This window comes from Anolis carolinensis, chromosome 4 (genome assembly GCF_035594765.1).
Source record: "Anolis carolinensis isolate JA03-04 chromosome 4, rAnoCar3.1.pri, whole genome shotgun sequence".
NCBI lineage: Eukaryota > Metazoa > Chordata > Lepidosauria > Squamata > Dactyloidae > Anolis > Anolis carolinensis.
In genome coordinates this window covers 89,888,879-89,902,527 of record NC_085844.1, presented here as the reverse complement: position 1 = coordinate 89,902,527, position 13,649 = coordinate 89,888,879, and the positions used below count along the sequence as shown (strand labels likewise).

Here is a 13,649-nt window from a genome sequence, read left to right as displayed (position 1 = left end):
ACAAGTGCAAAGAAGCCAGAATGGATGTCCAAAGAACTTCTAACTGAGCTAAAGCTCAAAAGTGACATGCACAAGAAGTGGAAAAGGGGAGAAATCACCAAAGAAGAATTCAAACGTATAGCCAACACCTGTAGGGAAAAGGTTCGCAAGGCTAAAGCGCAAAATGAGCTCAGGCTTGCCAGGGACATAAAAAACAACAAAAAAGGCTTTTTTGCTTACGTTGGTAGAAAAAGGAAGAAAAAGGAGGCGATAGGGCCATTGCAAGGAGAAGATGGGGTGATGGCGACAGGGGACAGGGAAAAGGCAGAACTACTTAATGCCTTCTTTGCCTCGGTCTTCTCAGAAAAAGAAAGCCATCTTCAACCTCAGCAACACGGAATGGACGAAGGATTGGGGGAAATCCAACCCCAAATAGGGAAACAAGTTGTCCAGGAACACTTGGCCTCTCTAAACGAATTCAAGTCCCCAGGGCCAGATCAGCTACACCCAAGAGTACTGAAGGAACTAGCAGAAGTTATTTCAGAACCACTGGCAATTATCTTCGAGAGTTCTTGGAGAACGGGAGAAGTCCCAGCAGATTGGAGGAGGGCGAATGTGGTCCCTATCTTCAAGAAGGGAAAAAAGAACGACCCAAACAATTACCGTCCGGTCAGCCTCACATCAATACCAGGCAAAATTCTGGAAAAGATCATTAAGGAAGTGGTCTGCGAACACTTAGAAACAAATGCGGTCATTGCTAATAGTCAACACGGATTTACCAAAAACAAGTCATGCCAGACTAATCTGATCTCTTTTTTCGATAGAGTTACGAGTTGGGTCGATACAGGGAATGCTGTGGATGTAGCGTACCTGGATTTCAGTAAGGCCTTCGACAAAGTCCCCCACGACCTTCTGGCAAACAAACTAGTAAAATGTGGGCTAGACAAAACTACGGTTAGGTGGATCTGTAATTGGCTAAGCGAACGAACCCAAAGGGTGCTCACCAATGTGTCGTCTTCATCATGGAAAGAAGTGACAAGTGGAGTGCCGCAGGGCTCCGTCCTGGGCCCGGTTCTGTTCAACATCTTTATTAACGACTTAGACGAAGGGTTAGAAGGCACGATCATCAAGTTTGCAGACGACACAAAACTGGGAGGGATAGCTAACACTCCAGAAGACAGGAGCAGAATTCAAAACGATCTTGACAGACTAGAGAGATGGGCCAAAACTAACAAAATGAAGTTCAACAGGGACAAATGCAAGATACTTCACTTCGGCAGAAAAAATGGAAATCAAAGATACAGAATGGGGGACGCCTGGCTTGACAGCAGTGTGTGCGAAAAAGACCTTGGAGTCCTCGTGGACAACAAGTTAAACATGAGCCAACAATGTGATGCGGCTGCTAAAAAAGCCAACGGGATCCTGGCCTGCATCAATAGGGGAATAGCGTCTAGATCCAGGGAAGTTATGCTCCCCCTCTATTCTGCCTTGGTCAGACCACACCTGGAATACTGTGTCCAATTTTGGGCACCACAGTTGAAGGGAGATGTTGACAAGCTGGAAAGCGTCCAGAGGAGGGCGACTAAAATGATTAAGGGTCTGGAGAACAAGCCCTATGAGGAGCGGCTTAAAGAGCTGGGCATGTTTAGCCTGCAGAAGAGAAGGCTGAGAGGAGACATGATGGCCATGTACAAATACGTGAGGGGAAGTCATAGGGAGGAGGGAGAAAGCTTGTTTTCTGCTGCCCTGCAGACTAGGACACGGAACAATGGCTTCAAACTACAGGAAAGGAGATTCCACCTGAACATCAGGAAGAACTTCCTCACTGTGAGAGCTGTTCGACAGTGGAACTCTCTCCCCGGGGCCGTGGTGGAGGCTCCTTCCTTGGAGGCTTTTAAGCAGAGGCTGGATGGCCATCTGTCGAGGGTGCTTTGAATGCGATTTCCTGCTTCTTAGCAGGGGGTTGGACTAGATGGCCCATGTGGTCTCTTCCAACTCTACTATTCTATGATTCTATGATTCTATATAATACCGCATGTTAAGGCTGAAGACTTATACCTATTAATGTCTTATATTACATTAAAAGATATTTCTGCATTGGTGTGTGTAAGTTTATACCTAGAAGAAAGTTCCATCCCATCCACTACAACTTCAGAATAGTTTGCTGTATGGAACAGAGCTAATATTAATGTTTTGGGAATATCAGAGGGTTGTTAAATAGGCAGCTTTTTGTTTCCAAGTATTTCAAAACTGCCACAGGAGGGAGCTGCTGAAAAGCAGCTTACTGCACATCAACAAAATGAGTGCTACAGCCCAGAAGGAGAGTGCCAATGTACCTATTGCTGTAGTCTGTAGTGCCAATTATAAATGAATATTGTAAACAAAACTAGTTTAAGTCAATAACATATCTAAACATTCCATGCACCCAGTGAGGTCCCAACGTAATACTTGTTTGGAGAGTCGTTCTTTTATTTAGAGTAAACTGTAAAGCCCCAAATGAAAGAAACCGAGAAAAGAAATATATAATAGAAATTCCACTTTGAGAAAGCTATCTCTCTCTTAATGCATACATGAAATCCTAGTGACTTGTTCAAATGAAAAGGAGTTCCCCTCTAATCTGAACGAGAACAGCCTCTTTTTTTGAGTTCTCCCTCCTAGTGGGTCAAACCATAAATATATTTATTTTATTATTTGTTGCATGTGTATGATACCTTTATCCCATAGTAAGACTCAAGGCTGTTACACATTCATAATACAATTTTTAAAAAGTCAAAAATAAATTAAAAGATAAAAAGCACAAAGCACTTTTTAAAAACATACAAGATTAAAAAATGGAGGCCCATATAAAGCTCTTCCTCCTACATGTTAAAAGCTTGCCTGAATAGGAAAGTATTTGCCTGCCAGCAAAAGGAAAGCAGAGAGAGGAGGCCAGTTTAGCCTCCAGTGGAAGGGAGTTCCAGAGAGTTTATATAACGTCTTGGATGTAATACTTCTTATTATTAATGAACCATTGTAACTGGGTAACTTGGTAACTTCACTACAACAGAAAATCATTATGGTCCTAAATTGTTTTGATGCTTAATAAGATGGGCCTTGGGAACACTGGTACACCTTTTTTTTTTTGCTTCCTGTCAGTTTCATATGCCATCAGCCATAAGACTAATCCAGTTTGATTTTCTTTTTCTTTTTCTAAAAGCTGAATGATTTGTTGTATGTTCTTTTCCATAATGTGCATATTTTTGTATAACATCTGAGTTGAGGACTGCCTTTTACAATTTAGAGAGGAGTGCTATTGGACTATTGGATTATGATCTGTTAGGATTTTAACCTATTGGGTAGCAGAGTTTCAGGAGCATTCCTTTAGTTTATTGGGTAATGGAAGATCACTGGGTGCATAAATATCTTGTTTCTATTTGATGTTCTCAGCAGACAAAGATTCCAGTAGACTTCTTTAAAATAACATGTTTGTTTTCTTTAAAATAACATGTTTGTTTTACTCACAACTTCATGCATTTAGATATACAGGTATATTTCTTGTCAGGTTAAGCTTTAAAACATTTCAGTTTGTATCTTTAACTTATAATCTTCATCAGTGTCTTCAAAACTATATTGCTTTGTACAGCTTTCTTTAATAACAGTCTACTTCCAAGGAACTCAAGCCTCAACTGACTTCTAGCTTCCTACACTGGCTTCTGTACTCAAACAGACCCAAGCCTCAACTGTCATCTTAACTTCTAACATTGAGTTCTGTACTCAAACAGACTCAAGTATCAATTGTCATTTCTCAACTGTCATCCTTTCTAAACTGCATTCTAAACAGTCACTAAACCAATTATATGGTCTGCAGTCCCTCCCACTGCCTCAAGTACATAGAGGTAAGAAACCTCAAACCAAATAAGACATACACTTCAGGAAATAAAACATTAGATAGAGGAGGTTTGCTATCTCCAACAAGTGCAATTCAAATACTAATCGCAATCCACATCAGGAACTGCTAAGTAAGCCATTTTATTTTAAAATGCAAACTAAATGAAGTTCTCCCATCCAAACTTGTTCCCTGTGAAGGCATTTATACATGGCAGCCCATCAGGCTGCTGCTCCCAGCATCAGCTAAACTTTTTTCATTGGACAGAAAGAACCCATTACTATTTCATGAAATGTACCTTCACCTCCAAATCATGAGAAGACTCCTAAAACCTTTGATATTCACATCTGCCTTCACCACAATTTTCATGGGGGACAAATTGATCTGTTTAGAGATGTCGATGAAAGAGATCTGTCTAACACAGATGTCTGAAGTCTAACTAGACTGATGAAATTTCTTCAGTAACTGACAGATTGCATGGGTATCAATAATACTATGGTAGGTTTTGTGAAGCAGTTGTGGACATCCAGATCTTTTTGAACTGTAGGTATGGTCACTAGAGGTGTGCAAAATGCCAAAAATCTGTTTTGTTTTGAAATACGAATTTAGTATACCCTCTGAATTGTTTTCTGTTTCTAAACGATCTTGAGGGGTCCATATTGTTTCGAATTCAAAATACCAAAAAATTGTTAATATTTTGTTTCATTAATCCGCCCATTTGCACCACTTCTGGGGCTCATTTCTCTGTAATTTTTATGGCTATCAGGCTGAAACTTGCTACACTTTTAGGATACATTTACCAATGTAAGGCCCCCAAGTTTCAGGGAAACTAATTTTTGGGAACTAATTTTTTTTCCTAATAACTTTTTTTTTTGAAAAAACAAGAGCTATTCCCTTGAATTTCTCTATAAAGACACGGTATGTCTTGTCTGCATATTCACCTATCAGTTCCCCTCTGAATCCTTCAAGGTCTGATGTTACAGTAGAAAACCAACAGATGAAATTATTCCACACCCCTTTATAATGTATATGCATGCAACTGTTTGCTTTTTTATCTTCTCGGGTCTTTTGCTCATTATCTTCCCTTTCACAGAATACATTCAGCCATTTCTGTCTTTGTTTAAAGGAACTTGTTCATCATCAGACCTCCTTCATGGACACTACCATACCGTCCAGAGACAGTTCAGTCTTAATGAAAAACTGAAATATAGCTGTGATGAAGGATATCTTACTACTGGAGGCAACTCAACAGAGGAGGTGCAGTGTCTTCCACAAGGCTGGTCCCTTTCTCCCATGTGTATCAGTAGGTTGATTGACACACTTTTCATTTTTGACTGTCCTGTCCTGTCCTGTCCTGTCCTGTCTTGTTTTGTTTAGTCTTTGCTTTTGTTGAAGCAAGGATTGTACTATGCACTTGATTTTTTTTTAAAATGGAACACTTCCTCATTTTTATGCTTGTGTTGCATTCCTTTTTAGAATTGGGATGTTCATTTGTAAATCCTATACAGCACATCAGACTTCATCCCAGGAAAGGGAGATATGAAGAAGGAGATGTTGTTCAGTTTTTCTGCCTGGAAGGCTATTCTTTAAAAGGAGCCGAACTAATTCAGTGCTATTACTTTGGCTGGTACCCACAGCCTCCGGTATGCGAAGGTAATTCTTTTACAGTCATTATGAAGCCAAGACTGGGAGATTTCACTAGAATTTCTCTCTCTTCCCAGTGAGTCCAAAACTGATTTCATCAAGATACTGTAAATCAGTTAATGATTTCAAAATGATTGTATTATAAAGGTCACATAACGAATCAGAACATGAGTGCTTTTCCTCTTTCTTTTTACCAGAAATAAGAAACAAGTGTCCTCCTCCACCCCAACCACCCAATGTTAAATTATTAGATAATTTAAGAACCTACCACCATGGAGATATACTGCATTTGGAGTGTGAGCAGCCATTTGAAATCAGAGGAGCTGCAGAAATTCGATGTGAGGATGGCAAGTGGACTTCACCACCCAAATGTAGTGGTCAGTTGTCTAATAAAACATCTGAAATTAAAAGGTTCTGTAGCATATTTCAGTTGGTATATTGAGATGTATTTTCTTTCAAAATTTCTATTGTAATGCCAAGAGAGACTGTATAAGAAAAAAAATTAGTCAAAAACGTTGACCCAAAAGCCTAGATATCCAAAGGACAATGTAAGTACTAGGGGTGTGTGACTCAGCAAAAACCTGTGCCATTTTTGGTCCTGTTCTCTCTCCCCCCGCCTCCCACCTCCATTCTATTTACTGAGAAGTTCTCGAAATCAGGAGAGGGGTTTTTGTTTTCATTCCAGAAAGATTTGGTGTAATGGTGCCAATGGGGAAAATTTAGTGATTCATTTCTCCATCAGTTTTAGGCCTATCAGCATGAAACTCAAATCACTTGCAGGCCACATTAATGACTGCAAGCATGCCAAGTTTCAGAACGTTTCACTAATCCACTAATTTTTGGGAATTTTGTAAAAAATTTGCTATAATATTAAAAAAAAAACCATAAGAGGGAACTCCGGGAATTGAAGTCCCAAACACATGCCACAAGAGGGGAGGAGAATGGACACAGTCAGCCAGGCCTCTGATTGGCTGAGAAAGGGAGAAACACTTCCCAGAGTCTCCTTCAAAGCCTACGCCGCACAAGGTGCTGCTGGGAAAGTGAGTTCTCATTTGCCTCTAGTATCTGCTAAGGCTTTGGCTGCCCCCCCCCCCAAAAAAAAGACAGTCTTGTTTTATGAAATTTGATAGTCAAATCCCCTGAATCGCCCAAATCTGAAGCACCATAACAATATTGTGCATACCCCTAGTAAGTACTGTACTTTAACTCTTATAAAAAAGAACGTGTGTGTAAGTGTGCGTGGTAAAAGGAAGAGCTTAGTCTGTCCTGAGAGAAACTAAAAGCAGGACCTGACCCCCTCTACTGTCTCTACCACAGCACTGCTTCTGACTGTTTTGAGTTCAAGGATGGAAAAATGGTGACCGTGGAATTGACCCTAAAATTATTCATGGGGCACTTAAAAATCTATAATTTTGCCCCGCAAACTGCACTTGAATGAGGTTGATTTATACACAAGCATGTACAGTTTGTTAAATTAATTGGCGCATATATATAATATATATATATGTGTGTGTGTGTGTGTGTGTGTGTGTGTGTGTTTCTAATTCATACGGTAGCCAAAGAGAAATGGATTTGATGAAATGGATAGATGAGAAGCAGCAAGATGGTGAGTTGACTATTTGTTATCACATCACCATCCATGAAACAAAAAAATGCATAATTTTTCTCTCTTCTCCCCTCCCGCTCTGGAAAACCATGCTTGGAAGCACTACCAGTAGAACAATGGCTTCTTTGTCTAAAGAATCATATTATTTTTATGTTTCTAAGGCCCCCTTCCACACTATCCGTATATCCCAGGATTTAATCCCAGATTATCTTCTTATCACAGGTTATCTGGTAGTGGAGACTCATATAATCCAGTTTAAAGCAGATAATCTGGAATCAGATCTTGGGACATGGAGCAGCGTAGAAGAGACTATAGACAGCTCTGACAGTGAAATCAGTAGCTGTTCCTAATGTTATCGATGGTGACAAACTTCTGGAGATGTATCTTATTGTAGATAATGTGGTTCATTGTAGCCCCTTTCCATTTTGGAAAGTGATCTGCCCTAATATTAGAATTTACAAAAATCAAATCATTCAATTACTACTATTTCTTAAATATGGAAACTTTATATTTTCCAGAAAATGGAGGAGAACATTTAAGAACCTTAGGTTGGTAGATTATGCTTCAGCAGGTGATGTTCACTCCCTGTTATGATCTCCTTAAGATGGAAAAGGGGCAGTTGCCTTTGTAGCCTTAAAGAACCCTTCTGGAAAGATGGGTTGTTTAGGTTGGAAAATCTATACGAAATTATCTTCATTGGAAATTATCTTCATTAGCTTTATTTCTATCCAGGAAATTTATGTTAGTGAAAATGGAATTGTTCCAGCTATTTTGCAGAATCTGACATGATTTAATCCTAATGCATTTCGCAGAATAAAGGAGTGACCTGCAAAAATGCAAAAGAACACTCAACTGGACAGCACCGTTTATATGATTAGGTGATAACATGAATATCATTAAATAATGTTTGTTTTCTGTTTCCTCCCCTCAGAGGTGGACAGGAGAGCAAGTATGGATGGTGATCTTGCAAATGATGGGAGCTGCAGTTCCCCTCCTATAGTTGAAAACAGTGTCATCACTAATACAATTGAACCAGTGTTGATGAGCTACAGAAGTGGTTCTTTTGTGGAATACAGATGTTTCCAATTGCATCTGATGAAAGGACCTAATACAGTTCACTGCATTCAGGGAAGTTGGACAAACCCTCCAATTTGTTTAAGTAAGTCTTAGGTCCACATCTACACTGCCCATTTAGTGCAATTTCAAGCAAGTAAAGAAGAAATACGGCTCGGGCCCTACCTATCTCCGTGATCGCATCTCCCCCTATGAGCCAATGCGGACCTTGAGATCATCCGGGGAGGCTCTTCTCGCGCTCCCACCACCGTCTCAAGTGCGGCTGGTGGGGACAAGGGAACTAGCCTTCTTGGCAGTGGCCCCCCGGCTCTGGAATGCACTGCCAAAAGAAATCAGGCAATCCCCTACATTATCCTATTTCCGTAAGGAACTGAAGACCTGGTGGTGTCGGCAGGTTTTTGAGTAATTACATTGGAATACTGCCGATTTCTGGGCCTGAATATTTTGCACAAAATTTCCCTAGCCTAAAATGATACATTTTAATATATTGGGTTTATGGTTCCCGCCCCCTTGATCTGGTCATGTAAGTGTGATTTATTGTTATAATTGTATTATTTTACCTTGTTTAATAATGTGTGTTATGTCGTTATGTAATGTTGTGTTGCTTTTATGACTGTAAACCGCCCTGAGTCCCATCCAGGAGATAGGGCGGTATATAAATACAGTTTTTTTATTATTATTATTATTATAAGAAAGTGGTTTCACTTTGCAGGTTTTTTTTTTCGTGTCAGGAGCAACTTGAGTCGCTTCTGGAGTGAGAGAATTGGCCGTCTGCAAGGACGTTGCCCAGGGGATGCCCGGATGTTTTGATGTTTTTACCATCTTTGTGGGAGGCTTCTCTCATGTCCCTGCAGGGAGCTGGAGCTGATAGAGGGAGCTCATCAGCACTCTCCCCAGGTGGGATTTGAACCTGGCCGCTTACAGGTCAGCAATCCAACCTTCAAGTCACAAGGCTTTAGTCCACTACGCCATCGGGGGCTCCTACTTTGCAGGAGGCTACATAGGAATTCTTAGAACCAGTTTGAGGCTCAAGCATTAATTACACAAACCATGAAGCGCTGATGAACATTAAAAGCCTTCTTTCACAGGTCCGCAGTTTGGGGGTCCTCCTGGACTCAGCGCTGACGCTTGATGCACAGGTGTCGGCGGTGGCCGGGAGGGCCTTCGCACAACTCAAACTTGTGCCCCAACTGCGACCATACCTCGTGAAGTCTGACTTGACCACGGTGGTCCATGCCTTAGTCACCTCTAGACTGGACTACTGTAATGCACTCTTTGTGGGGCTTTCCTCGAAGACGGCCCGGAAGCTACAATTGGTCCAGCGCTCGGCTGCCAGATTAATAACGGGAGCGAGTTACAGAGAGAGATCTACTCCCATGTTTAAGGAGCTCCACTGGCTGCCGTTCACCTTCCGGTCCCAATTCAAGGTGCAGACCATCATTTATAAAGCCCTAAACGGTTTGGGACCCTCCTACCTTCGTGACCGTATCTCCTACCATAAACCTGCCCGATCTCTCCGTTCATCAGGGGAGGCTCTCCTGTCGCCACTGCCTATATCTCAGGCCTGCCTTGTGGGAACAAGGGAGAGGGCCTTCTCTGCTGTGGCCCCCGTTTGTGGAACTCACTGCCCAGTGAAATTAGGCAAGCCCCCACTCTTTTAGCCTTTAGGAAAGAGTTAAAAACATGGCTATTCCGATGTGCCTTCGGAGAGTAACTGCTCTTTTGTTACTCCCCTCAACATTGATCCTCTAGACTGTTTTACTATCTGATGTCCCTGTCCCCTGAGGTTTTCTGTTTGATCCCTTTCTCACCCCGAGTTTTTAATTTAGTGTTCATGCGGCTCGCCCCTGTTAGATTGCTTCTTAATTTTGTGTTATACTGTATATTTTATCAGTTGTTTTGGTTAATTGTATTTTGATATGTTGTTTTTATTTTGTTTTATATTGTATTGTCCTGGGCAGGGCCCCATGTAAGCCGCCCCGAGTCCCTTTGGGGAGATGGTGGCGGGGTATAAGTAAAGTTTTATTATTATTATTATTATTATTATTATTATTATTATTATTATTATTATTATTATTATATCATATGTTCTTGTGGGAGATTGTTGCCTGGCCACTACAGTTTGACACTAGCTTCGAACTGCATGGTCAATGTAGATGGGGCTTTAGAAAAAATCAATACAATAGATCCCCTTTTAAAGGGGGATGGTGCCATAACTGAAGGTTTTGCCAGATATCAGAAGAGTCAGTTCTGATTTAGCTTCAAACTGCATAGTCAATGTAGATGGGGCTTTAGAGAAAAATCAATACAATAGATCCCCTTTTAAAGAGGGAGGATTAGGAATTTGAACTTGTGCATCTAGTAAAGGCATGGGCAAACTTCGGCCCTCTAGATGGTTTGGACTTCAACTCCCACAATTGCAGGAGTTGCAGTCCAAAACACCTGGAGGCCTGAAGTTTGCCCACACCTGATCTAGTAGATTCATCAATCACATAGGACATCTTGTAACTGCCTTCTCCATTCAGGTGAAATACATTACAATTATGTTTAGACTATTAACAGCCATTTTTAATTTTGCAGTAAATTATCATACACAGGTTTATGGATATCATTGTCCTCTGCTGTTTTAATGAATCCCTTTTAGTGTAATGAGTCTCAACTACAAAAAAATTACCATGTTTTATCAGGTAACTTGTGTAATTTTGAATTTAATTGCAAGTAAGATGCCAGACATTCATAGAAGAATGTTGAATTACAGTTATGGAATTACATTGTTATAGAAAGTGGAGGCGGGGACAGACAATGGTTTCTGCCATAATGATACAATATGAGCTTTTGTAGAGACTCCCTAAGCATCCAACAACTGTTTCAATGGCTGCAACATTCAGTGGGAGAAATGTTCTTATAAATTATAAGCATGTTCATAGCCCTCAGCCCTTCCATAAAATTGGGACAAAAATCACGTAGAACTCACACCATTTTAATGTGTATATTCTAAACATCCATTACATCCATAGCAAAATGAGTAGGACATAGAAGCCTTCTCCCGATTTGTGTGGGGAGCATCTAATCCTGTTCATACATTATGTGGGAAGATAGAGCCATGAGCCATTGTAGCCCCTTGTTATCCTATGTAGCAGTTCTCAGAGCAGGACAGATGAATGACATGCTTTGTTTCAACATGCAAATAATCTTGCGTACAATACAATACACCTATGGCAGCACAGTATGAGAGGTTGTTATTGAGTATCTTAAAATAGTTTCAAACCTATGGTGTCCCTAAGGCAAATCTATCATGGAGTTTTCTTGGCAAGATTTATTCAGAAGAGTTTTTCCATTGCATTCCTGTAAAGAGTGTAATTGGCGCAAGTGACTTTCAATGGCTGAGTGACAATTCAAACTGTGACCATAGTCATAGTCCATAGTTTAAACCACTCCACTACTTAATTATTAATCTTTGTTTTTCAGAACCATGTTTGATTAATGATGAAACCTTTGACAATTATAATATAGAAATGAAATGGAGGCTGGAAGGAGAACTGTATTTCTTACATGGTAACATTATTGAATTCACGTGTAAACCAGGATATGTTCTGCCCTTAACAACCAGGGAATCCCAGTTGATGGTACAGTGCAATGATGGAGAACTGAAATATCCTAAGTGTATTTTGAAAGGTAAAATATTAAGTTCTTCAGATGTTTTTGTGGCATTCTATAAATAGAAGAGTTAACCCTTAATATGTTGGTCAGATAATGCTTAGTATAGCTAATAGGACTATGCGATCAATGAAAAAAATGTTCCAGTATTCATTACTAAATTAGGGGCAGTGGCAAATCATTTCTAAAATATCGCAAGGGAGCCATATTGGAGCTATAACAACGTAACAAACTTTTCCATTACTTTTTCGTTAAGTAATTGTGTCAATGGGGAAACTTCAGGGACCCCTTTCTTTCTCATTGTTAGAGCTATCAACATTAAACTTGCTACAACTGTAGAATACATTTACCACTGTTATGCCACACCACCAAGTTTCAGAACATTTCACTCATCCACTGATTTTTGGGTAATATTTAAAGATTTTAAGAACAACATTTTAAAAAAAACCTACAAGAGATATCTGCTTGTTTTTTTCTACAAGGACACAAGATAACCAGGACATAATTCCCCACCCCAAGTTTCAGAAACACTTGCACATCTACTAATTTTTGTGGAATTTAAATTTTTTTTGACAAAAAACTTTTTTTAAAAAGTCACAACAGCTATCCCCTTGAATGTTTCTATATGACACACAGCGCATACCATAGAACTTCAGTTTAGGGATTTTCCTCCCAGTGGAGTCCCTGCTCTTCTCACTCTGAAGGGGACTCAGAGCAGCTTACAGTTATTGGCAAATTCAATGCCGCATCACACATACAGATAAACAAATACAACAGTTTTAGCAATAAAACAGTTGAAACATATAAATACAATAAAACAGATTAATTGCTTTTTGTTGGTCATTTGAAAACCATGTACCTCATATACTTTGAGGGGGACAAATCGGAGGCATTGTCCACTTTGCTGCCCCTTTAAGCATGGAGTCTGCTGGCTCCCACTACACAACACACTACTACTTCTGATGGATCTCCATGCTTAAAGGAGAGGAAAAGCAGAGCATGCAGCTGAGTCTTCCCTGTCTGATGAGGTGCCTCCCCCACAAGCGCCATCATTCTATCTAAAAACATGGGAGGCTTCCCATGTTGCCTTGGGTTGATGGGAGAAGCATGATTGTCCTGCCAGTAAGCCGGGTGATGCAGGGCCTGGGGCGATGGGTTCCCCATGCCCCCGACAGCAGTCGCCAGATTCGCCACAATGCATGGCTATTCTAGTGGCCAGTTGGAAGAGGCCGTGCATGAAAGGATGTCATATTGAAGATATAGCCTGCTTGTTTTCTGCTACTCAAGATACTAGGTCATGGAGCAATGGATCCAAACTAAAGAAAATGCAATTTTACCTAAACATTAGGAAGAATTTTCCCATTGTAAGAGCTGTTTGGTAGTGTGGCAGTCTCCTTCTTTGGAGGTTCTTAAACAGAGGCTGGGTGGCCACCTGTTGAAAGTATTTTGATGGTGTATTCCAGTAAGGTAGGGGGCTGAACTGGATGGCCCTTGTAGACTCTTCCAACTCTGTGTTTCTATGGTTCTATGATTCTAAGATATTTTCATCTCATTTCTCTTTATTGTATTTTTGCCTTTTTTGTAGGTAGAAATGAAAACTGTGGCTCTCCACCTTCCATAGAAAATGGAGTTGTCATGGGTTCACCAGCAACAAACTATATCCCAGGTTCTTCAGTAGAATACAATTGCCATGAATACCATTTTTTGCAAGGTTCGAGAACAGTGTCCTGTTCAAGAGGCCAGTGGACTACCCCACCCAGTTGCATAGGTATTGTCCAGTGTTTTTTAGGATTTGTTAAGGAACTATCAGTGCTAACCTGGTTC

The 13,649-nt window shown here is 40.5% G+C and overlaps 1 protein-coding gene across 1 annotated transcript in view; it reads left to right on the top strand.

The window, feature by feature from the left end:
• LOC100565455 (coagulation factor XIII B chain) overlaps positions 1–13,649 on the top strand; it is a 32,421-nt gene that overhangs the window by 15,302 nt on the left and 3,470 nt on the right. The window contains exons 4-9 of the mRNA XM_008119986.3: positions 4,971–5,147; positions 5,321–5,497; positions 5,686–5,865; positions 8,026–8,253; positions 11,637–11,843; positions 13,411–13,593. Of these exons, the coding sequence (XP_008118193.2) occupies positions 4,971–5,147; positions 5,321–5,497; positions 5,686–5,865; positions 8,026–8,253; positions 11,637–11,843; positions 13,411–13,593 (1,152 nt within the window). The remainder of the gene's footprint in view (positions 1–4,970; positions 5,148–5,320; positions 5,498–5,685; positions 5,866–8,025; positions 8,254–11,636; positions 11,844–13,410; positions 13,594–13,649) is intronic.